This window comes from Oncorhynchus masou, chromosome 13 (assembly GCF_036934945.1).
Source record: "Oncorhynchus masou masou isolate Uvic2021 chromosome 13, UVic_Omas_1.1, whole genome shotgun sequence".
In the NCBI taxonomy this organism is placed as follows: domain Eukaryota; kingdom Metazoa; phylum Chordata; class Actinopteri; order Salmoniformes; family Salmonidae; genus Oncorhynchus; species Oncorhynchus masou.
The window spans coordinates 46,321,685-46,348,434 of NC_088224.1; the positions used below are offsets into that span (position 1 = coordinate 46,321,685).

At 40.7% G+C, this 26,750-nt stretch overlaps 1 protein-coding gene across 4 annotated transcripts; it reads left to right on the forward strand.

The window, feature by feature from the left end:
* Positions 1-8,893: 8,893 nt before the first annotated feature.
* pbxip1a (pre-B-cell leukemia homeobox interacting protein 1a) lies at positions 8,894-25,950 on the forward strand. 4 transcript variants are annotated; one of them, XM_064984035.1, is made up of 11 exons: positions 8,894-8,968; positions 9,066-9,237; positions 10,191-10,306; positions 10,669-10,750; positions 10,921-10,994; positions 11,176-11,725; positions 12,866-13,093; positions 15,102-15,139; positions 18,689-18,781; positions 19,484-19,664; positions 23,106-25,950. In XM_064984035.1, the coding sequence occupies exons 3-11, from the start codon at positions 10,229-10,231 to the stop codon at positions 24,140-24,142; spliced, it is 2,361 nt and encodes a 786-aa protein (XP_064840107.1). In that variant the 5' UTR covers positions 8,894-8,968; positions 9,066-9,237; positions 10,191-10,228; the 3' UTR covers positions 24,143-25,950. The 4 variants fall into 4 exon arrangements, with proteins under 4 accessions (XP_064840107.1, XP_064840106.1, XP_064840108.1 ...); XM_064984034.1 differs by having other exon boundaries at positions 8,948-9,237; XM_064984036.1 differs by lacking the exons at positions 8,894-8,968; positions 9,066-9,237 and adding an exon at positions 9,244-9,700.
* The last annotated feature ends 800 nt before the right edge of the window (positions 25,951-26,750 follow it).

A 26,750-nucleotide genomic window follows, 5' to 3' on the forward strand; every position in this document is an offset into this window, starting at 1 on the left:
TTTCATATGTTCTCATGTTCTGAGCAAGGAACTTAAACGTTTGCTTTTTTACATGGCACATAGTGCACTTTTAACTTTCTTCTCCAACACTTTTACTTTCTTCTCCAACACTGTGTTTTTGCATTATTTTAACCAAATTGAACATGTTTCATTATTTATTTGAGACTAAATTGATTTTTATTAATGTATTATAATAACTTAGAATAAAAGAATAACAATTCATGCAGTACTGTAATTGTTATTATTACAAATATACAGTGGATGCGGATATTAGCAGCTGAAAAACATATTTAACCACATGGTAAATAGTTAAGTAATTAGCAACTAATACATAGTTTATAGATGCAAAGTGTCATGTTGATATAGGTTATGAGACATTAGTATACTGTCTTCCCTTTCAGTTAATGCAGGAATGATTTACCAAGCTAGCTAATGTTAGCTAACAAAATTAGACTATCACTACCAGTATATCATTAACATTGACGTTAAGTACTTTAAACCAAAAGATAGCTTGCACTAATGAAACTAACATTAACGTCTAATTGTCGCCCATATTGAAAATCTTAGTTAGATCAATCTTTGCTTGACTAGATACGATCATTTAGCTTCGCCGTCTTTGGCACCCTTTGTATTTATTTTCTATTGTCAACAGAAAGGGCGCCAAAGACGGGGAAGCTAAATAATCGACGGTGTCAGTCATTGGGGCACATTTACACCTTAACACTATTTCTGACAATAAAGCATTGTCAATCTAACCAAAGTTTAAGTGTTTTCCACGAATGTCCATTCTTGCAGTTATTAACTGCTAACAGTCAATGTTGCCTAGTTAAAATCAGCATGCTAACTTGGTTTGCCAACATTCCAATGCAAATGAACGTTTAAATTTTGCATTTATTTCACCTTTATTTAACCAGGTAGGCTAGTTGAGAACAAGTTCTCATTTGCAACTGTGACCTGGCCAAGATAAAGCAAAGCACTTCGACACATACAACACAGTTACACATGGAATAAACAAACATACAATCAATATGTAGAAAAATCTATATACAGCATGTGCAAATGAGGTAGGATAAGAGAGGTAAAGGCAATAAATAGGCCATGGTGGTTTGTAATTACAATATAGCAATTAAACACTGGAATGGTAGGATGTGCAGAAGATGTGCAAGTTGAGATACTGGGGTGCAAATGAGCAAGATAAATAAATACAGTATGGGGATGAGGTAGATTGGATGGGCTATTTACAGATGAGCTATGTACAGGTGGAGTGATCTGTGAGCTGCTCTGACAGCTGGTACTTAAAGCTAGTGAGGGAGGTAAGAATGTCCAGCTTCAGAGATTTTTGCAGTTCGTTCCAGTCATTGGCAGCAGAGAACTGGAAGGAAAGGCGGCCAAAGTAAGAATTGGCTTTGGGGGTGACCAGTGAGATATAACTGCTGGAGCGCGTGCTACGGGTGGGTGATGCTATGGTGACCAGTGAGCTGAGATAAGGCGGGCTTTACCTAGCAGAGACTTGTAGATGACCTGGAGCCAGTGGGTTTAGCGACAAGTATGAAGCGAGGGCCAGCCAATGAGATCATACAGGTCACAGTGGTGGGTAGTATATGGGGCTTTGGTGACAAAACAGATGGCACTGTGATAGACTGCATCCAATTTGTTGAGTAGAGTGTTGGAAGCTATTTTGTAAATGACATCGCCAAAGTCGAGGATCGGTAGGTTGGTCAGTTTTACGAGGGTATGTTTGGCAGCATGAGTGAAGGATGCTATGATGCGCAATAGGAAGATGATTCTAGATTTAATTTTGGATTGGAGATGTGAGTCTGGAAGGAGAGTTTACAGTCTAACCAGACACCTAGGTATTTGTAGTTGTCCACATATTCTAAGTCAGAACCGTCCAGAGTAGTGTTGCTGGATGCTGAAGAGCATGCATTTAGTTTTACTTGCATTTAAAAGCAGTTGGAGGCCACGGAAGGAGAGTTGTATGGTATTGAAGCTCGTCTTGAGGTTAGTTAACACAGTGTCCAACGAAGGTCCAGAGGTATACAGAATGATGTTGTCTGCGTAAAGGTGGATCAAAGAATCACCAGCAGAACGAAATCATTGATATATACGTTAGCTAACGTTAGCTTGCTAAGGAGAAAGGTATATGGGGTATAAACAAATTAACATGACATTTTAATACTGCGGTTGATATATGATCCATGCCCGGATGGATATGTGTCATCCATTCCATCTTCATTCATGGTGTTGTTAGATGACTCAAAGATTTGGACCGTCTTTGACTTTTTTTTTTCTTTTTTTTTTAGATAATGTGATGAACGTAAGTCAGTTAAGCAATATCACAGGAGGGAATATGTGCTGAATATCAGCACGGCTGTGATTGCGGCCGAGTGCCGGAGATAATAATATTCAGTTTAACAGAACAACCTTGAGTGTGATATTGCTTTTATCCAACAGTTCTACAAGTGCCATTTATTAGTTAACAGATTATGATTGGTTAATTTATTTAATAATTTATTTGGCTCCACCGACACACATAGTTCCACAACTGGACTGGACTGTTGCCAAGCACCACATAAACATTTTCCTGCACACGAGCTTGCTACTCTGTGTAGGTCTACACGTTACTGCCCTCTCCTGACGACCAATTGAACTCATATATTATTTGTGGAAATATGTTCAGCTTTGCGGTGTGAAGTTTGTTACAATCTAAGATAGATAACGATTGTTAATGTAATTAATTGTAACAATCGTCTGTGGTGGAAGAAGGTGAGGACCAAAGTACAGCGTGGTAAGTGTTCATGTTTTTTAATAAGGTGATGAACACTGAACAAAACAATAAACGTGAAGTAATCAAACCGAAACAGTCCCGTGTGGCACCAACACTAACACGGAAAATAAACACCCACAACTTAAAAGTGAAACCAGGCTCCCTAAGTATGATTCTCTTAAGTAGCTCTATTCGTGAAATTAATATTTCAAATAATAATCTGTTTCTTTGATATGTGGTACACAGGACAACATTCAACCCGATCAGCTTCTAGCTAACTCCAACATCACTGATCAGCAACTCCATACACATGACTCGGATGAAGGGCAAAGGGGCATTGACCAACATGGAGCTGTCACAGTGCAACAAGTAAGTTACTCTGTTGGTGGCAATCTACTGAAATTGACAATATTTTTTTAAGTACTTGGTTATACTAATAGCATTCATAGTCAGTCTTCGCAACCACTAATCCTGTCACAAACATTATACTTGTCATGAACTAGTAATGTCCAGTCTGCACATGTCAGGATACTACATTCAATGTCAACATTTTTTTCAGATCTGACAACACATGCCACTGCTTTTGTGATAAATGCCAAGCATCGTCTCTCACAGGTAAGATGCTTTGTCTGAACAGAGCACAGCATTTGGTTAGTTACATTATGCAGAGCATTTTGTAGTAGTTCAGTGATGGTTGAGTTCATTCTCAGTGCTAGGTTGTCCACCTTACTATTGTTGATCCCTTATGTCCTTATGTTAATGAATATGTCATAAGCAAAATCTGCATATCATAAGTATACATGATGGTGTGTTCTAACCTCCATGATTGATGACATCACCACCTCTCTCTCTCTCTGATTTTCTGGAAAGGTGTGAATTACATTGTTGCTGGGCTACAGCAGTATCAATCATCACTATTGGACAACCTCGGGAAGCAGATGGAGGGAGTGCTAAAGAAGCATTCAGGAAGCACATCAGGTCAACTTGAAAAAGATGCCATGGATATATTTTACATTTTCAATTACCTTTTTGCTGGTGTTGCAACAACATTTAGACAGGACAGTGTTATTAAGAAGCAGTTCAGCTGTTTGGACGCAGAGGAAATTCCAATTGCTCGAACCATATGCATGATGAACTGTGGAGGATCAAAATAGTTTTTCATCAAAGACAAATTATTTCATTATGTACCATTAGTCAAAAGTCTAGAACAGTTCTTATCACACCCAAGGATATTGTCTATGGTTGAAAAGGGACCCCAGGTGTGCATGACATTGTTGATGGTGCTCTTCTAAAATCACATCCCTTATTTTCAGAGAAACCAAATGCATTGCAGATCGTTCTGTACACTGATAATATAGAGATCTGTAATCTACTTGGATCCTTTGCATCAAAAAACAAGTTGTTAATAGTGGTACGACACCCTAGGAAATATAAATCCAAAATACAGGCCTAAACAGTTTACTATCAGGCTACTTGCCATGGCTAGATCAGCAGACCTCTGTCAATCTGGTGTAGATGTCATTTTGAATAGAATCAAGAAAGACATGGATGCATTGTACAGTGTGGTTAAATGCTAACTATTAACGGAGAGAAAACGATATATGGTGCCATGGTCTCTCTCTCTGGAGACACCCTGAAACAACATGAACTAGCAGGGTTAAAAGAGGTAATTGCAGACAGTAATTGCAGACACTGTGAGTGTTCTTTTAGGGACATGAAGTTACACTTAAATGAGGATGCATATACTAAAAGGACATTGGAGGAGCATGTCAGACAGTGTCATGAAATAGAAAAGGCAAAGACGGACTTGCTTCGCAGTAATCTGAGAACAACCTATGGGATCAATAGAAGGAGCAAGCTAGTTTAATTCCCAGCCGTTGATATTATACAACAAACTCCGCAAGACATTATGCATGTAATTCTGGAGGGCGTAACCCCATTGGAATCAAATGTGTTTTGAATCATCTTGTTGTGTCAGGTCAGATTGATTTGGACTCAGTGAATTCTGTTATTCTTGGTTTCCTTTATTCCCCTCTAGATGTTAGAGATCGGCCATCCCCTATTTCTGTTAGTACATTAACGTCAAGTGATGGTAAACTAAAACAGTAATCTGGGCAAATGCTTGTCTTGCTAAGGATATTGCCATTTGTTTTGGAGAGTTTGGAAGTCAATGCATATACAGGTATACAACTAATAATTGAGCTAATAGAGATTGTACAGATAGTATTTGCACCTGTTCTTTCCATTGCGACTGGGTCTAGGTTGAAGTTACTAATTGAAAGTCATTTGAAGCATTGGAAGGTGCTTTTTTCCATACCGCAATGTTACACCAAACAGCATTACATTACACATTATACATTATATGACACGAGAGGTCTGTGGCAGGGTCTACAGTCAATCGCGGACTACAAAATAAAAACCAGCCCCGTCACGGATCACGATGTCTTCTCCCAGACAGACTAAACAACTTCTTTGCTCGCTTTGAGGACAATACAGTGCAACTGACACGGCCCGCTACCAAAACCTGCCAGGTCTCCTTCACCGCATCAAATGTGAGTAAAGCATTTAAACGTGTTAACCCTCGCAAGGCTGCCGGCCCAGACGGCATCCCTAGCCGCGACCTCAGAGCATGCGCAGACCAGCTGGCTGATGTGTTTACGGACATATTCAATCAATCTTTATCTCAGTCTGCTGTTCCCACATGCTTCAAGAGGGCCACCATTGTTCCTGTTCCCAAGAAACCTCCACCCTACCTGACACCCAATCCAATTTGCTTACCGCCCCATTAGGTCCACAGACGACGCAATCGCAATCACACTGCACACTGCCCTAACCCATCTGGATGAGAGGAATACCTATGTAAGAATGCTGTTCATCGACTACAGTTTAGCATTTCACACCATAGTACCTTCCAAACTGGTCATTAACTTCACTAGGATAGGGGACAGCATTCGGAATTTTGGATGAAAAGCGTGCCCAAATTAAACTGCCTGCTACTGAGGCCCAGAAGATAGGATATGCATATAGTTAGTAGATTTGGATAAAAAACACTCTAAATTTTCCAAAACTATTAAAATATCTGTGTGTATAACAGAACTGATATGGCAGGCGAAAAACCGAGAAATCAAACCAGGAAGTACTATTATTCTGAAAGGCTGTTTTCCATTGAAAGCCTATCTCCACCATACAAAGACTTCAGTTCACAGTCTCTATGGCTTCCTCTACATGTGGCCAGTCTTTAGGCATTGTTTCAGGCTTTTACTCTGAAAAATGAGGGAGATACAGCACTTTCAATCAGTGGCCAGTGGACATTTCCATCCATCAGCCATGCACCTGATCGGGAACGCGCCTTTCTTGTTTCTCCTTTCCTATTGACAAAGCTTTTGAACAGTTGAAATATTGATTATTTATGACAAAAACAACCGGAGGATTGATTTTAAGCATAATTTGGCATGTTTCTACTAACTTTTATTGTACTTTTAAAAATTTGGATAACTGGACAAACCGCGCAAACAAAAAGGAGATATTTGGTCATAAAGCGGGACATTATCGAACAAAACAAACATTTATTGTCTAACATGGAGACTTGGGAGTGCCACCAGATGAAGATCGTCAAAGGTAAGTGATTAATTTTAATGCTATTTCTGACTTTTGTGACACTCTCCTTGGCTGGAAAATGGCTGTATGGGTTTCTGTGGCTAGGTGCAGACCTAACATAATCGCAACGTGTGCTTTCTCTGTAAAGCCTTTTTGAAATCCGACACAGTGGTTGCATTAAGGAGAAGTGTATCTATATTTCCATGCACAACACTTGTACTGTTTATCAATGTTTATGATGAATATTTCTGTAATTTGATGTGGCTCTCTGCACATTCACCGGATGTTTGTTTGAGACAATGCATTTCTGACCATAACGCGCCAATGTAAACTGAGATATTTGGATATAAATATGAACTTTATCGAACAAAACATACATGTATTGTGTAACATGAAGTCCTATGAGTGCCATCTGACGAGGTTAGTGATTAATTTTATCTCTGTTTCTGCTTTTTGTGACTCCTCTCTTTGGCTGGAAAAATGGCTGTATGGTTTTCTGTGGCTAGGTACTGACCTAACATAATCGCATGGTGTGCTTTCGTAGTAAAACCTTTTTGAAATCGGACACTGTGGATGGATTTACAAGAAGTTTATCTTTAAAATGGTTGATAATACTTGTATGTTTGAGGAATTTTAATAATGGGATTTCTGTTGTTTTGAATTTGGTGTCCTGCAATTTCACTGGCTGTTGTCGAGGTGGGACGCTAGTGTCGACCCCGCTCTGTGCAACTGGGTCCTGGAGTTCCTGACGGGCCGCCCCCAGGTGGTGAGGGTAGGTAACAACATCTCCACCCCGCTGATCCTCAACACTGGGGCCCCACAAAGGTGCATTCTCAGCCCTCTCCTATACTCCCTGTTCACCCACGACTACGTGGCCATGCATGCCTCTGTGCGGTATGTCCTGTGCCTGCTCCTCACACTCGCCCTGAAGTGCGAGTCACCAGTCCGGTGCCACCTGTGCAGGCTCCACGCTCTAGGCCTCCAGTGCGCCTTCCCAGTCCGGTACGTCCTGCGCCTGCTCCTCACACTCGCCCTGAAGTGCGTGTCACCAGTCCGGTGCCACCTGTGCCGGCTCCATGCATCAGGCTTCCGGCGACGGTCCCCAGTCCAGAGCTTCCAGTGACGGTTCACAGTTCAGAGCTTCCGGCGACGGTTCACAGTCCGGAACCTCCTGCGACGGTCCACAGTCCGGAACCTCCTATGACGGTCCACAGTCCGGAGCTTCCAGGCAAGGCGTCCATTCCAGCTCCAGGGCAGGAGCTTTCCTCTGCTCCGGTGCCCAGTCCAGGTATGGCTTCCGGTCCCGCTCCATGGCAGGAGTCTTCCTCTGCGCCGATGTCTAGGCGCGGCGTTCAGTCCTGCTCCATGACAGGAGCCTTCCTCTGCGCCAATGTCCAGTCCAGGCACGGCGTCCAGTCCTGCTCCATGGCCGGAGCCTTCTTCTGCGCTGGTTCCAGTCCAGGCATGGCGTCCAGTCCTGTTCCAAGGCCAGAGCCTTCCTCTGCGCCGATGTCCAGTCCAGGCACGGCATCCGGTCCTGCTCCATGGCCGGATTCTTCCTCTGTGCCGGTGCCCAGTCCGGGTGCGGCGTTCAACCCAGCTCCATGGCTGGACCCGTGGTCTGGGCGAGGGAAAAATCACGCACTCGAGCCGCCACCGATGCTAGATGCCCACCCGGACCCTCCCCGAAAGAGTCAGGTTTTGCGGCCGGAGTCTGCACCTTTTGGGGGGGGGGGCCTTTTTATTCTCTATTTTGGTTAGGTCGGGGTGTGACTAGGGTGGTTAATCTAGGTTCATTTGATTCACAACATCACTATAGAAGGCCTAGATTTACCCTAGATGAACCCTTATTTTCATCCAATTAAAACTTGATTATTACATCTCTGTGGTATAGTGTAGTAGGCTACAGTGTAGTTACACACTGTAGCAGAGAGGGAAAGGCAAAATGAGAGGTTTTACTCCACCCAAAATCTGTCCACAAAAATTAAGCCCACGTAGTAATGCATTTTAGTATGGGTATGTCAAATTTGATCAACAAAAAATGTAATTGCTCATTTCCTAAGAGAAGTTTCTTAATGGTTAGGTTGTTAGGAATGCACTGGTAAAAGTGGACACACGTGGCATTTCGGCAACTTAAAAAAAACTACTTTATATTGGAGTTGTGCCTGTTGTCATAGAGATAGGACTCATCGGTGGCTATAACCTGTTTTAACATAGACATTGTCTTTGAGGGGATTCAATCATTTTAAAGTAGTCAACTTTAACACTTTATGTGTTGGGAGCAATCATCCAATGCAAAAAAGATAATTGACCACTTAAAAATGGAGTCAGGATGAAGATTTAAGGGTTATAATAAATTACAATAGGCCTACAGGTGTCCAACACAGACAGAGACAAAACTGTACAGTTTATTTTAGAATCTGACGAAAGTGGGAAGCAATGGTGGAACAGATGGGCAATCCCCTGCAACAGGGTTGAAGTCAGGCGGGAAGTCCGGACAAATATAGCTCAGTACAGACGTGTCAATGTACGGCTGGTTGAAGATGCCTCCTCTCCGGTATATAATGTGCACATGCAAGCATCTTATCATCAGTGAAAGAAGGGGTCTGTATCCATTACCTGACACCAATTTCACCTGCGCGCGTCAATCAAGCCGTTTTCGTTACACAACACATCACTTTGGTTGGTTGTTCTTTTTAAGGGAGGTAACGCAAACGGCCATATTGACATCCCATTGGAAAACACTGCAGCATCGGAGTGACGCAGCTTGGAATTCCCAAATATCCGATGATCACGACCGGAATGCTGCCTGTAAAATACAATTACGTTGACTATCGGAGCTAAAACGGTGAAATTGAAGTGAAATAAGCGGGGTAAGAATATGTTATTTACATGTATTTTATTATTTAGGGGAAAGTGTTGTGTGTGTGTGGTCAACGCGTGGCTATTGTACGCGGAAGCGAGTGCTTAAATGTGGGAGTGATTGTATGCAGCCTTCGTTTACCATTGGATGTTGAACAAAGTGGGCTATATAGTGTCTACAAAAATTTTGTTTCCAGTGAATTTGGCGTCATGACTTCTACTCTTACTTCACTTCTCACAGAAGCAAACTGATAATTCACACGACGAAAATGTAAGACTCGGGCAAAAAAAGATAACATGTCGCCTGGGTTTGTCAAAGATTAACCCACAGTTCTGAATTTGTTTGCTACCTTTAACAACTAGCCTCCAGCCTCATTGCCATCTGGATCTGACATTTTTTTGGTCGTATCTGAGCGGCACAGAAGTATAGAAACAATTGAGTCTACAGTGTGAGGCCCTAACCAAGCAATGAGGGTCTGTCTTTCTTTAAAATAGCCACTTTCTCTATAGCGATTCCTTCAATGTTTGTCACTTATCAGTTGTCTCAATTTAAGTTGCAATAATGTAGTTTATCTTAATGTTAGGGTTTATATGCTGTTGCGTATGCTACAAATTACATTGATTGCAACTGGAGCTATAATGTAGGCTATGCCGTATTTCTCAGTTGTTCTATTAATGTCAGATTCTTCACTGTAGGTGAACAATTTAGTGTAACATGATCTCTGATACAATGTTGGTTTGAAAAGCACTTTTCCAATACACTGGCATGATATTTTTTTTCTCTACTGATACTTTATTAGGCCTATATGAATTTAATTTGTGCAAATGCATGATGAGAACCCAGTGCAAGTAGATCACAGTCCTCCTGGCCTATATGTAGATACTGCAGACATTGTGAAACCACGGAGTTATTATTGGGTCATTCATAATTACATATTTGTTACAAGTGAGTGAATCTCTGCAGAATACGTTGTAGTTTCTGTGCTGAGCCTCAAGGGGGCGATGTCTGACAACAGCAGCAGCACAGGTAGCAGCCGCAGCGGATCCTTGACCACCAGTTGGACCATGCTGTCCCCAGAGGTAAGATAGGTTTGTACAGGGTGCCTATGGTGTGCCAAACAGACCCATGTTTCAAATACTTAAATCAATTAAAATACTTTACTGTTTGAGCTTGCCTGGCAAAAGTCCTAAAACTGCAAACACTGCCCATCTGGCACTCCAGGCAGATTCAAACAAATGCTGAAAGTAATTAAAATCCAGGTCTGGTGCCAACTGTAATGACAAGAGAATAGTCTGATCACCTCAACACAGTATTGGATGTCAGGTTAGTATTTTCAATGAGTTTTATATTACATTTCCATTAGATGAATAGATAACGGTTTAGTTGAGAATGATATGCCCTCTAATGAGATCCTAATAACCTACTGCCTTCTACATTTCAGGAAGCTGCTGAAATTGTTGATTCTGTGGATGGTGGAACTGAGTGTCTTTGTGATGTCCCTAGTCTGTCAGAGGAAGTCACAGGTACCTGGGCTCTCACACCAATACGGTTTCCGTATGCTTTCTGTGTGGAGTATTGTGTTATTGTCCTAATGTATGGCTGTTGCATAATGAAGTCGTGTGGATGTAATTTATTATTCAATGTGTTATGTCAATGTTATTAACGTGTTAACATTATCTTAATTCTGTTCCAGGGGCCACTGAAGAGTCTAAGCCGAGTGACCAGGAGACTCCAATAGAAACAGTGTTGTCAGAGGAGGGCCAACAGGTCTGTACTGTGAATCCCTAATGAACACACTTCTTTCTGAGGGCATCATTCTCACCGCATAATCTTTCATAATACAAAGTAAAAAATGGTGTCTTATGTTATGTGGCATATGTCTATGGTTATAACTCATTATTACCAATGACTATTAAGGTTTGTGCTTTTATTCTCCTCTGATTGCCAGGAAATGGCTCCTGATACCTGTGAGGGCCCTATCCCCTCCAGACCTACCCTGTTAAGCCCATCCCCGACTAGCGGTGTGCCCCTTGACCATGACCTGGAGAGTCAACCTGAACCCCCCATCATCCATTCTATGGTAACCAGCTCCCCCACTGACTATGAGCAACTTGCTGCCATGCCCTTTGTCACTCATGTCGACCTACCATTGGATGCATCCTTCACAGAACCACCCCCCTCAGAGGTTGAGCCTGAGTTGAGCCCTGTCCCTGAGAGCTCTCCTCTTGGTACCCACACTGATACAGGCCCTGTACCTGAGAGTATTGCCCTAGAGACTAGTGCCCCTAGTGCCAAACACGACCTAAGCATTCACACAGAGACTCCCACCCCAACGGGCCCCCCATCTGTCACTGATATTGGCCCTGCCCCAGAAAGCCCAGCCCCTGATAGTCCTCCTCCAGATACCATTGGTTCAGAGGATGCAGCACAAGAGCCATCACTGGAAACGGGGGAGACAGAATTACCTGAAAAAGTGACCGATATACCAAAGGAAAAAGGTATGGATGTGTACACTAGGTTGGAAACCAGGAAACATTTTCTGAGATGATATACAATTAACACTAGAACTGCTGGCTTTCTCAGCCTGCAAGGACAAGCTAGAGAACGCAGTCTGGAGTCCCTTTAAGCCTACACATCAGATTCACCTACTGTGCTGTAATCAACCTAAATATCTACCTTTGTATAAAAATCTAATAATTTGTTTGATTGAATGTAGTCATGTCTTAAGAATATTTAGTTTATTTTGATTATTTGTATATTTTGAAGTACATAACATGCGCATACACATGTAAAGTACCAGTGAACAGTTTGGACACCTACTCATTCAAGGGTTTTTCTACATTGTAGAATAATAGTGAAGACCTCAACTATGAAATTACACATGGTATCGTGTAGTAACCAAAAGTGTTAAACACTTTTTTTGGTTACTACATGATTCCATATGTGTTATTTCATAGTTTTGATGTCTTCACTATTATTCTACAATGTAGAAAATAGTACAAATAAAGAAAAACCCTTGAATGAGTAGGTGTGTCAACTTTGACTGGTACTGTATGTATTATTCTACAAAGGCCTACTTCAACACTTTTTTGCAATAAAAAGACTACAAATTGTATCCATTTTATTTGTACATTTGATGAGTAATGGTAGGTAATATAATCCAGGCAAAGAAATGATAAAATAGGAATTCTTACAAATTCATAATACATGAATGCTTACAAATTTTAAAAAGAAACATACTTTTTTTAAATTGTAAAAGAAATGAAAAGGCATTTGTGTCGACTGGTTTCCACGTTAAGAGTAACGTGAAGCATTTTTTCTTCTTTTGGCTCTGTACTCCAAGTTCGGATTTGAATTCATATCCAGTCAAAATAATTTGCCAACACTTGAAACATGTTGCAAACAGAAATGTAAAACAAAGCCAACATCAGATAAAGACCCCACATTGTCATCGCCATAGTGGACTATAAAAACAACATTTGCGTTAGAATTCCTCAGAAGACAAATCTACATTCAGAGCATTCTCTACCATCTAATACTTTTGCATAAATAGTTTCAATACCTTTAGTGCATTATTTTTTTTTTCTTCCTCTGCATATTATCAATCTTTCTGCTCTTATTCTCTCTCCCTCTACTAGAATCTCCCAGTAGCTTTGACTTTGGAAGAGCTGACACGAGTGCTGAGGAAGGAAATGGTCTGAGGAGGAGAAATGTGGCACCAACAATGACATCGGAGGAGGAAGATGATGATGAGGAGGTGGAGTTCAAACTGGCAGAGAGGAAAGGGGGGAAGAAGGGCTTCTCTATGAACACATGCATTGTGGCAGCCCTGGTCCTGCTCTGTCTCGGGTCCCTCTTCCTCTCCGGTAAGTTCAGCCTGAACCAGGTTCTGTTTCATTTTTAAAATGTAATTCCTTATGGAATGGACAGTTTAATACACAGTGGCTCAACAATGCTTCATTATTTTGATCTATAGAAAGTCTACAGCCCCCTTGGATTTCTTCACATTTTATTGTCTTACTAATTGGGATTAAAATTGATTCGTCATTTTTTTGGTCAACAAAGTACTTGAAGGAAAAACTATATAATTATAAACTATATTTAAATGATTAATTAAAAATAAAACCCTAATATACCTTGATTAGTAAAGTATTCACCCCCCCCCCCTGAATCAATAGATGTTAGAAACAACTTTTGGCAGTGATTACAGCTGTGAGTCTTGGGTAAGTAATAAGAGCTTTGCACACCTGTATTGTGCAGTATTTGCCCATTTAAAAAAATATATATATATATATATTTTTTAATTCTTCAGGCTTTGTCAAGGTGTTGGGGATCATGGCTGGACAGAAATTTAAGTCTTGCCATAGATTGTCAAGCAAATTTAAGTCAAAACTTGGCCGCTCAGGAACATTCACTGTGTTCTTGGTAAGCAACTCCAGTGTAGATTTGGCTTTGTTGTAGATTTGGCTTTGTGTTGTAGATAATTGTTCAGCTAAAAGGTGAATTATTCTCCCCGTGTCTGGTGTAAAACAGACTGAAGCCGGTTTTGTCAGTGCTTAGCGCCATCCCGTTTGTTTTCATCCTAAAAAAACGCCACAGTTTTTGCAATGTCAAGCATACCCATAACATGATGCAGCCACCACCATGGTTGCAAATAGAGGCAGTTACTCAGTGATGTTGGATTTGCTCCAAACATAAGGCTTTGGATTAAGGCCAAAAAGTGTATTCCTGTGTTTTTTTGCAGTATTACTTTCATATTCTGTATATTTTTCTTTTCGCTCTGTCATTTAGGTTATTATCCTAAGTTATCTCCCATCACAGCCATTGAAGCAGTTTTAAAATCACCAGTGGTGTCATGGTGACATCCCTAAGCAGTTTCCTTCCTGTCCAACAGCTCAGTTCAGAAGGACGACTGCATCTTCGATGTGTCTGGGTGGTTTAATACATCATCTACAGCATAATTATTAACTTGACCATGCTTAAAGATATATTCAATGTCTGCTTTGTTATTGTTATTCAGCTACCAGTCACTGCCCTTCACGAGGCTTTCAAAAGCTCCCTCAACTTTGTAGTTGAATCTGTGCTTGAAATTCAATACTTGACTGAGGCATCTTACAGATGTTGTAGGGGACAAGGGAAGGAGTGGTCATTCAAAAATCATGTCAGCCCCTATTATTCCACATGAGTCCCTATAACTTATGTGATTTGTTAAGCCAAAGGTTACTTCTGAACTCCTTTGTTTGCCTAAATGCAATGACTATTTTAGTTATGACATTTTTATTAATTTGTTTAATTTTTTTGCAAAAGGGTTTTCTAATGATCAATTACCCTTTTAAAATGATAAACCTGGATTAGCTAACACACCGTGTCATTGGAACACAGGAGTGATGGTTGCTGATAATGGGCCTCTGTACACCTATGTAGATATTCCGTTTCCAGCTACAATAGTAATTTACAATATTAACAATGTCTACATTGTATTTTCTGATCAATTTGATATTTTAATGGACAAAATGTGTTTTTCTTTCAAAAACAAGGACATTTCTAAGTGACCCCAAACTTTTGAAAGTGTTGTTTTTTTTGTGTGTGTTGGGTGTAGTCTTTCTATTGGCTTTGTATCTAGTAATCATCAGCAGTCATCATTGCAGCAGGGAGTTCTTTCATCCTGCAGCGCAGAGGACTTGAGGTGTAACACACCGGTTAATGATTTGAAAACTGAAGTTTAGAGAGCTGACAAATTACACTTCAAGGTCATTAATGCAATAGACTGCAATGGCATCAGTGTTTTTATTTTGGAAATAAACTATTTAGTCATGTGCCTTTTTAATATAAGTTACAAAAGTTTGGAAAATGTTTTATTTTCTTTTTTGACAGATGACTCGGATGAGCTGAGTGGGGCAGAACAAAACCAGGTCTGTTCCTCTATCCTACTTTATACCTTTCAACAATGTTGTATTGGGGTGGAAGTTAAAGGAATTGGACAAACTTAGAGAAGAATGATATTAAAGGGGCAATCTGCTGTTCAAACAACGACAAAGCGATCACGCTGCCACAGTTTTGGTAAACGGCTGAGGGATGGAGCTGGAGAAATTTAACTTAAATTCATACACAAAGCTATGGACTCAAGGACTGACCATCCATGAGATCCAAATTATAGTTTTACCCATCTTTTAAGGCTATACAGTATTTACAATTTTACATTGGTGTATAACAAGCTTATATTTTGGGTTCTGATGGGGTATTTTATATATATATATATATATATATATATATATATAATCTATGGGTGTATTTCATTTAAGTCAAGAAAGTGATGTACCAATGGCAGATTGACCCTTTAAATCAGTAATTATTATCTTCCTTATTAGACTAAACTTTTATAAGATATGCATAATTCCAATCTTTGCTTTACGCTGTTTGCCCATACACAGTTGAGGTCGGAAGTTTACATAAACCTTAGCCAAATACATTTTAAACTCAGTTTTTCACAATTCCTGACATTTAATCCTAGTAAAAATTCCCTGATTTAGGTGAGTTAGGATCACCACTTTATTTTAAGAATGTGAAATGTCAGAATAATAGATTTATTTGAGCTTTCATCAGATTCACAGTGGGTCAGAAGTTTACATACTAATTGAGTGTATTTGTTAGCATTGCTTTTAAATTGTTTAGCTTGGGTCAAATGTAGCCTTCCACAAGCTTCCCAATATAAGTTGGGTGAGCTTTGGCCCATTCCTCCTGACAGCTGGTGTAACTGAGTCAGGTTTGTAGGCCTCCTTGCTCGCACATGCTTTTTCAGTTCTGCCCACAAAGGACTTAGTTGTCCTTAAGTCATTTTGCCACAACTTTGAAAGTTTGCTTGGGGTCATTGTCCATTTGGACAACCCATTTGCGACCAAGCTTTAACTTCCCGATTTGATGTCTTGATGTTGCTTCAATATATCCACATAATATTCCTGCCTCATGATTCCATCTATTTTGTGAAGTGCACCAGTCCCTGCTGAAGCAAAGCACCCCCACAGGGGCTGCCACCCCTGTGCTTCACAAACATAACGATGGTCATTATGGCCAAACACTTCTATTTTTGTTTCATCAGACCAAAGGACATTTCTCCCATGTGAAGTTGCAAACCGCAGTCTAGCTTTTTTATGGAGGTTTTGGAGCAGTGGCTTCTTCCTTGCTGAGCGGCCTTTCAGGTTATGTCGATATAAGACTCGTATTACTGTGGATATAGATAATTTTGTACCTGTTTCCTCCAGCATTTTCACAAGGTCCTTTGCTGTTGCTGAGCGATATGACATACTATTGTTTGTATAGATGAACATGGTACCTTCAGGCATTTGGAAATTGCTCCCAAGGATGAACCAGACTTGTGGAGGTCTACAATTTTTTTTTCTGATGTCTTCGTTGATTTACTTTTGATTTTTCCCATGATGTCAAGGAAAGAGGCACTGAGTTTGAAGGTAGACCTTGAAATACATCCACAGATACACCTCCAATTGACTCAAATGATGTCAATTAGCCTATCAGAAGCTTCTAAAGCCAAATATAATTTTCTGGAATTTTCCAAGCTGTTTAAAGACAACGTCAATTTAGTGTATGTCAACTTCTGACCCACTGGAATTTGTTGTACAGTGAATTTTATAAGTGAAATAATCTGTCTGTAAACAATTGTTGGAAAAATTACTTTTCATGCACAAAGTAGATGTCTGAATCAACTTTCCAAAACTAGTTTGTTAAGAAGAAATTTGTGGAGTGGTTGAAAAACTAGTTTTAATGACTCAACTGTATATAACTACTGTGTTTGTATATAATGCTGTAATGCTCCGGGTGTCGTGGGTGTGGAGTCAAACGCAGGAGACAGTTCAATGCTGTGCTCTTTAATTGCACCGGGTGCTCACAATAATAATGGCCCCAAAACACAGGGAATGAAAAATGACTACTGGAAAATGCACGACCAGGAACTAACACGTTCCTCTACTACAGAGGCCAAGGTTACAATGAATAATCCCGCACAACAAACAGGCAGGCCGGCTGTCTAAAGAAGCCCAACTAATCATTACAAACAGGTGCTACCAATAAACATACAAGGAGGGGGAGGAAAGACAATCAGTGGCAGCTAATAGGCCGGTGACAACAACGAGCGCCACCCGACCGGGAAGGGAATCCACCCTCGTTCGGACTCGTGACAAATGCTGATTTATTGATTATATTGTGTTGTGGATTTACAAGATATGCTTAGGTACAATGTTGGATACTTCCATTCAAGGTTTTTAAAAATATTTTCTGCATTGTGGAGGAATAGTTTTGATGTCTTCACTATGAAGTAACACATGGAATAATCTAGTAACCAAATAAGTGTTAAACAAATCAGTGTCCACCCTTTGCAGCAATGACAGCTTTGCACACTCTTGGCATTCTCTCAACCAGCTTCACCTGGAATGTTCTAACAGTCTTGAAGGAGTTCCCACATATGCTGAGCACTTGTTGGCTGCTTTTCCTTCACTCTGCAGTCCAACTCATCTCGAACCATCTCAATTGGGTTGGTGGTTGTGGAGGCACGGTCATCTGCCTTGAATTCTAAATAAATGACACATGCAAAACCTCACATGCAGAGATCATCCGTTCACCTACTCTGCGTCTCACAAAGACATGGAGGTTGGAACCCAAATCTCAAATTTGGACTTAAGGACAGATTTCCACTGGTCTAATGTCCATTGATCATGTTTCTTAGCCTAAACAAAGTCTTCTTATTGGTGTCCTTTGAGTAGTGGTTTCTTTGCAGCAATCTGAACTGTTGATGTCTGTTATTTGAACTCTGAATCATTTAGTTGGTCTGCAATTTCTGAGGCTGGTAACTAAACTTCTCCTCTGCAGCATAGGTAACTCCGGGGCTTCCTTTCCTGTGGCGGTCCTCATGAGAGCCAGTTTCATCATAGCGCATGATGGTTTTTGCGACTGCACTTGAAGAAACTTTCAAAGTTCATGATTTTCCAAATTCCCTGAACTTCATGTCTTAAAGTACTGGACTGTCGTTTCTCTTTGCTTATTTGAGCTGTTCTTGCCATAATATGGACTTTTGACCAAATAGGGCTTTCTGCTGTATACAACCCCTACCTTGTCACAACTGATTGGCTCAAATGAACTTTTAACAAGGCACACCTGTTAATTGAAATGCATTCCAGGTACCTCATGAAGCTGGTTGAGAGAATGCCAAGTGTGCCAAGCTGTCAAGGCAAAGGGTGGCTACTTTGAAGAATATACAATATATTTAGACTAGTTTAACACTTTTTTGGTTACTACATGATTTTGTAGTATTGTTGTCGTCACTATTATTCTACAATTTAGAAAATAGTAAAAATAAAGAAACCCATGAATGAATAGGTGTGTCCAAACTATTGACTGGTACTGTATATAGTGCTGTGTTGTTGTTTGTCTGTGATTTGTATTCTGCTGGACAGGACTGGCTAAACGATCCTCAGAAGATGAAGGAGCTTTTGGACAAACTGACACAAGAAAATCATCAAATCTCCCAGTTAGAAACACAGCTCCAGGTCAGACCATGAACCATATTATTATTTTGGAGTGGCTGCGGATCTAACTTTTTCGTGATCTTCAGTCAACTGGACTAAAAGATCCATTGCATATGTGTGGATCACAATCTGAGCATGTGTATATTCTCTACTTTAAGCACCGAGAACGGGCTACTCAAGCGAATGTTGCTTGTTTAATAAAGTTAGAACAAAGCTGAATTAATGTCTGCAATATCACAATGATCACAGTATTCTACGTTTCATAATTACTATTATATTTGGTTCTGTTATGTACTTACTATGATCATTATGTGATCTTGCAGACAATAATTCAGTTTTGATCGAACTTTTATTAAACAAGCACCATTCGCCTGAGGCTTTTCTGCGCGTAAAGGAGAGAATATACATGTGCAGAACTTTGAGCCGCACAAATCAAATTTTATTGGTCACATTCACATATTTAGCAGATGTTATTGCAGGTGTAGGAACACAAGCATTTTGCTAGCTCCAACAGTGCAGTAGTAGCTAACAATTCACATCAATACACTTAAATCTAAAAGTAAAAGAATTGGAATAAAGAAATATATAAATATTAGGACGAGCAATGTCTGAGTGGCACGAGCATACTCAAGCTACGGCTCTTTAGACTTAAAGATGAAGAAATATTTTTAGAATCATTATTATGTCCTACCTGTCTAAGAACTTTTTCCCCCTCTGTTATAGGCCCATAAAGAAGAACTTGACTCAGCACTAAATGCAGGATCAGCAATGGGTAATGAAAACATAAAAGGAGATTTGGAGCAAGAAAATACTATGAAAGAAGAGTTGTCATCCCTGCCTGGCCTGAAGGAGGAGATGGAGTCGCTGAGGGCCAGAGTGACCAAACTGTCCCAACTCACTGCAGGTACAGTATTTTCATCTCACTGTGAATTCCTTAATGAATCATTAGTGCCTTTCTTCCACTTTTCATATTCATTTGTTTGGTAATGTACAGCTGTGGCCAAAAGTTGGGAATGACACACATTATTTTTCAGTCTTCTGCCTCAATTTGTATGATGGCAATTTGCATATACTCCAGAATGTTATGAAGAGTGATCAGATTAATTGCAAAGTCCCTTTTTTGCCAAATGAACTGAATTCCCCAAAAAACATTTCCACTGCATTTCAGCCCTGCCACAAAAGGACCAGCTGACATGTCAGTGATCCTCTCGTTAACACAGGTGTGAGTGTTGAGGAGGACAGGGCTGGAGATCACTCCGTCATGCTGATTTGAGTTTGAATAACAGACTGGAAGCTTCAAAAGGATGGTGGTGCTTGGAATCATTGTTCTTCCTCTGTCAACCATGGTTACCTGCAAGGAAACACGTGCCGCCATTATTGCTTTGCACAAAAAGGGCTTCACAGGCAAGGATATTGCTGCCAGTAAGATTGCACCTAAGTCAACCATTTATCGGCTCATCAAGAACTTCAAGGAGAGCGGTTCAATTGTTGCGAAGAAGGCTCCAGGGTGCCCAAGAAAGTCCAGCAAGCACCAGGACCATCTCCTAAAGTTGATTCAGCTGCGGGATCGGGGCACCACCAGTACAGAGCTTGCTCAGGAATGGCAGCAGGCAGGTGTGAGTGCATCTGCACAGTGAGGCGAAGACTTTTGGAGGATGGCCTGGTGTCAAGAAGGGCAGCAAAGAAGCCACTTCTCTCCAGGAAAAACATCAGGGACAGACTGATATTCTGCAAAATGTACAGGGATCGGACTGGGGTTAAGTTTTCTCTGATTCCCCTTTCCGATTGTTTGGGGCATCCGGAAAAAAAGCTTGTCCGGACAAGACAAGGTGAGCGCTACAATCAGTCCTGTGTCGTGCCAACGGTAAAGCATCCTGAGACCATTCATGTGTGGGGTTGCTTCACAGCCAAGGGAGTGGGCTCACTCACAATTTTGCCTAAGAACACAGCCATGAATAAAGAATGGTACCAACACATCCTGAGAGCAACTTCTCCCAACGATCCAGGAACAGTTTGGTGATGAACAATGCTTTTTCCAGCATGATGGAGCACTTTGCCATAAGACAAAAGTGATAACGAAGTGGCTCGGGAACAAAACATCTATGTTGGGTCCTTGGCCAGGAAACTCCCCAGACCTTAATCCCATTGAGAACTTGTGGTCAATCCTCAAGAGACTGGTGGACAAACAAAAACCCACAAGTCCTGACAAACTCCCAGCATTGATTATGCAAGAATGGGCTGCCATCAGTCAGGATGTGACAGCATGCCAGGGCGGATTGCAGAGGTCTTGAAAAAGAAGGGTCAACACTGCAAATAATGACTCTGCATCAACTTCATGTAATTGTCAATAAAAGCCTTTGACACTTATGAAATTGCTTGTAATTATACCTAAGTATTCCGTAGTGACATCTGCTGCTTCAATGTCTTTAGATATTTTTGTCAAACTTGGAAATTTATATTTGTGTCATTCTCTTAACTTTTTTCCTCGACATTATACAGAAGTCAATTTTGGTAAATTTGAATAATAATGCTCCTGAGTGGTGCTGTGGTCTAAGGCACTGCGTCTCGGTGCTAGAGTCGTCACTACAGACCCAAGTTTGATTCCAGGCTGTATCACAACCGGACGTGATTGGGAGTCTCATAGGGCGGTGCACAATTGGCCCAGGTTAGGGTTTGGCTGGGGTGGGCGTCATTGTAAATAAGAATTTGTTCTTAACTGACTTGCCTTGTTAAATGTAAGGAAGAAAACAACTGAAATTCCAATAACTTCTCAATAAACTAAAAACTAAGCTTTTTATTTAAAGTTGTTCCTTTTATTTTAGTTTTTTTACTCAAATCAAATAATTCATTGAATGCCTTCAATTTGAGTTTACCCTGATCAAAGTAACTATGGTTCAGTTGAGGTTTTATTACTGCTGTAAGTCTGCTTCAACATGCATGTGACAATCATACGAGCTGTTTTAGAATACTCCATACTAACCGTACTATTTGTGACTTGACTTGAGTGTATATAGTATGCTTATTGGTCATAGTATGGATGTAGTTAGTATGCCAAACGTTTGCGGATGTCGTACTAAGTTTGCCAAAATATGAAGTATACACGCAGTGGACACAATCTGTACTTTATGGCCCATAATGCAATTCTTCAGGAAATGGGCATGCTTCACATCGTTTTCAGATTTGAATAGAAGGGCGGAAAATATGCAGGCGAAGTACAACGAGAGCGGCTAGAAATTCATTGCTCAACATTTGTCATAATTAGTTAAAGCAATGAATTTCTAGCCGCTCTCGTTGTACAATGTCATGACTTTTCAAATAAGTTACCTTCCACGTTATATGTTGGCTGACAATTTGTTAGCTATGCTGTCCTTATGAACCACATAGCATACCATTACACTATGCACCGGTATGTTACCTAACATTAGTTGGCTAGTTATACGTCAAACTTGCTAGTATATTAACTATATGTTATCTAACTACCCAACGTTTATTGCCTTGATTATTCCCGTCATTCTTCGCTGAGCAAAATGGTATAGTCGTTGTGCGTTCTCAATGGGCATTAATTTGGGTGCTTTTGTAAATTCGCTTTGGATATCTACTCAGATTTGAGCACTCGTCTGTGTGTACCAGAGCACAGAATAATGCATTTACGAGAGTTCAACACCCGTTAAATATGGCCAGTGTCAGTAACCGTTGGCAACAATTGAATTACTCTTTTTTGCCAACAGCACAGTTAGTATCCAATGCTCTGGATAACATAAACGGCCAAACCAGCTCTGTTAGGGCGAGTAAAATGGTCCTAGTGGTCTCATTTTTGTCTGGAAGTTGCTGGCACGCTAGCCAATGTTCGCTTAGGTGCTTGACACTTGTAAGGTCAGAACGGCTCACATCAACCCTACTCCTCAGCCCGAGCGTCCAGTGTGCGCTCCGAGAGCGACACTCTCTGAGTCTACGAGCACACTTTAGCACTCCAGATTGAATTTAAGGACAATAGTTCAAATGTCTAACTAGTAATTTGTTATGCTAACTAGTTAGCAGGAGGTTACATAGCAACAGCATTAACTTCCGGTAGACAGGCGAAGAGCTAGTACTCTCAACTGAAAGGTTACTGTTTGTTTACAGTATACTAAAAGTATGTAGTGTGTGTGTGTATGTATGTGTGTATATATATATATATATATATATATATATATATATATATATATATATATATATATATATATATATATATATATATATATGCTCATTAAGTATACAGTATGTTAGTATGGGTATTCAATCACAGCTCTGGTTTGGTAGCTGAATGCGCTGTAACTCACTGATTTTATTCTGATGTCTACCTCAGCCAACCAGGATACAGCCCCACTGCCCTCAAGCCCAACTCCAACACCTACTGGCCAACATGGAATTAGCAACCAGAGTAGGACCACAGTAGTGCCCGAAAGGAGGAGTGACCTGAGAGAGGGTGCCAGGGTGAAGGAAGAGCTTCAGAGGCAGAAGGTGCCGTTGGAGGAAAGCAGGAAGAGACTGGAGGGGAGGAAGAAGGATGAAGGGTACCAGAAGAGGGTAAGGGACAGCCTGGCTGATATCCAGAGGAGGCTCAGTGAGCAGGTGGAGAAGATGGGGAGGAGTGAGGGCAAGAAAAAGCCATGGGAAAGCAGGAACAAGAATGGGAAAAAAGGCAAGGACAACAGTGAAGGCCACTGGAAAAAGGAAGAGAAGGAGTGGAAGGGAGAGAAGTACTGGAAACACTGCATGGAGGGCAGATGGAAGGAGAAAGATGAGAGGGACTGGAAGGCTAACGAAGAGAACTCCCATAAAGAGGCCTGCAAGAAATCCCAGGATAAATGGGAGAGGGAGAAGAATGAGCGCAGGCTGGACAGGGATAAAAGAAAGCAGGAGAGGCTCTGGCAGTCCAGGAAAGACTTCAAGAAAGAGTCCAATCACCATCAACAAGACTCCAACTATCAGGAGCAACATCAGCCCCACCAATATGAACACACCAGCTTCTGGAAGCACCAGGAAGAGCAACTTGGACGCAACGTTCGCCCCCTGGCGGGCTGCGGCAGTGTTGAGGACTGCGCTAGCCAGGAAGGGCTCGTTCCCGTGGAACTGTCTGAATTTGAGGAGTTGTTCGATGGCTACTTGAGCAAGCTGGAGGGGGCTACGTCGGACAGCAAGGCCGAGATCCAGAAGCTGGCCGCCATGTTTTTCCGAGACGGTGTGTTCGTCCATGACAAAGTTCTCTTCAGTGACTTCGTTGAAGATGTGGCGGACATTTTAGAGGACATGGTGGACATTTTGGAGGATGATGACTCCCTGGAGGAGGCGATGGAGGAGTTTGAGCGAGAAGCTTTGTGGAAGTTTGCAGCCACTACATAGATAGAAATAATCCAGAAGAAGATGCAACATCAAGATACAGCACTGGTATTCCATGGTGGTATACAGCAGGTGTTTTAAAGCTTCCGAAACAAGGAGTGATCTTGCATTTCGTAAACATGTCCCTATCTCTGCATCTATAATTAGCTGAAATCGTTCTTGTCTTTTGGGACTCAATCGTTACCTCATGTCAGTTCATGTCATGTTTTCAATTCCAATCCCTACATGTTGACAGTTGTGTGGAGTTGGTTTGCATAAAGTGTTTGGCACTTGTAATGTTGCAGTTCAAGATTAAAACAGGATAAGATTCACAGCAATGTGAACTCTATGTTCCCACAACAACTGATTGCCGATCAGTCTCTCCTCTGTCATCGTCAGGATCAGATCTAGTTGAACCGGTTCTGTATCAGCTCTGATAGCTTCTGTTGTATCGGCTCTATACAGTGCTGTGTAGGCGCTAGGCCCTTAGTGGTTGGTTTCTGTTTTTTGCTATTTGTCTTACCATTTGAGTATAATGGTCAGTGAAAGCAGAACATTCTGGAACATTTTAATGAAAGCAGAAGGTGCCAGGACGGGGGCCCAGCTCTGCTGCCTCAATCGCTTTGGCACAAGCAGGAGTTCTTACTACTTATTCACACTGAGCTCATGTGGTGTCCTAACGTGGCAGCAATCAATTCTAATATAGCACAGTGTACTATGCTGAGTTAGACATTGATAAAGGAGTGCAAAACCAAATTGGCAATTTGACACATCTGAACTATTGTTTTTGACACATTTTGATCAGTCAATGGTATTTTCAATAAGCACTCTTATTGGTCGCATTTTCCTTTTTATAGTTATTTTGATTACGGTGATATAACCTGGAAAATATGTCAATGAGATCGGTTTAACTGATGTTTTGTCACGCAATGCCATTTACCTTGAGTTCATGCCAGATTTCAAAGTCAAACTAAGTACAAGGTTATGACATTAGTACATATTAAAGGAATGGATGGTACTTTACAAGAGTTGAACCTGTACATATTTCTGGATGACTTTTTATTTTTCTCTGTCACAAGACTCGTCCCTAACGACTCGTCCCTAATTTAACTTAGCATTTTAACATCAAACCAACACTAGCTGTTCAAATGTCATGTCCTTTAAAGTATATAACGTGAAAGAAATTGCTTAAGTTTTATTTTGAAGATTTTGTTTCTTCCAGCGACGTGACTTTTTTAAAATGTATACGTCAATTTTCACATTTGGATTGACAGTGTTTGACTGACAACTAAATTGGTTTGCTTCTGTAAAGCTGAAGAATTCAAACTATTTGTTGACTTGATTGGTTATGGTCTGGTTATTTTTTGGGGGTCTTTTGTGAAGAGAAAAAAATGTAGGAGGTTACTCCTTTTGTGAATTTAAAAGATATAAGTAATATTTTAATGTTTTTGGTTGAATTTAAATACCTGTAAATGTAAATACATTGTTCAAGCTTTTTGACCAAAGAAGTCTAGCGATGATGTGGATAAATACTTAAAATAATAAGCAACTTGAGCGGTTATAAACAAACTGCATAAAATGAGGAAATTAAGTTTTTTTTTTTTTTTTTTTTTACTCTCCAAAATGCACATGATTACATGTGTAACAAAATGTTATTTTCCAATGGACATATCCTTTAGATAACTTAGGAGTCAGGACAGTCCCAGTTTAGCATTTAATAAAATTTAGTTAAGTTGAATGAGTAGTCTAGTCTCAGCAGCCATCTCTCTTAGTGGGTTTGTGTTGGACTTTTAAATTAACATGACAATAAAAATCTTCATCTTGAAAGATAATGTATTTTTACTTTTTTACAAATATATATTTCCCTCTGTCTAAAGGCTTGTTCACACTGGTAGTTTGTAGCTTGCTATACATAACTTTTGAGTGACAGGAAGCACGAGCACCCCCGCCAATCAGCCTGCACCAATGTGCTCACACCTGTCGTTACTATGACAAATAGCCATATCAGCAAATAACTGTTGTCTGAACACGCATATATACAATTTGGTCACTTAACTTGCTGTTTGGACAATCAGTATTCTAAAATGAATTTGATTAACAACTGATTTGAGAATTTAGGCAGTGTGAACAAGGCTTAGGTGTATGTCACTAACACTACTGGCGGAGGAGGGGGAAGTGCATAAATGTGTGGAATTAATCTTTTGTGTCCACATTACTAGACATTTATGACGCAGACTAATCCCTTGTAAGTAATAATGAAACTAAGAACCTCAAAGAAACATGCACATGACGACACGTAACACACCCCCTTAGCACTCTATGTGTGTCCCATATGGCACCCTATTCCCTTTATAGTCCACTACTTTTGACCAGGGTACTATACAAATGGCCTGAATGGGGAGTAGGGTGCCGTTGGGGACGTAACCTTCCCATATGGCACCCTATTCCCTTTATAGTCCACTACTTTTGACCAGGGTACTATACAAATGGCCTGAACGGGGAGTAGGGTGCCGTTGGGGACGTAACCTATGAGTGACTGGACAGATCCTGACCAGATGAACAGTCAGTAATGATGGATGTTTCCTGTCCAACACTTTAAACCCGAAGAGGCTGTATTATTTATTTATTTTAC

Bases quoted from the DNA above. Each gene is read 5' to 3' on its own strand.
- pbxip1a (XM_064984035.1), top strand. From the start codon at position 10,229: ATGTCTGACAACAGCAGCAGCACAGGTAGCAGCCGCAGCGGATCCTTG. The intron at 10,307-10,668 runs GTAAGATAGGTT...TCTACATTTCAG, and splicing joins GGACCATGCTGTCCCCAGAG to GAAGCTGCTGAAATTGTTGA. The intron at 10,995-11,175 runs GTCTGTACTGTG...TCTGATTGCCAG, and splicing joins TGTCAGAGGAGGGCCAACAG to GAAATGGCTCCTGATACCTG.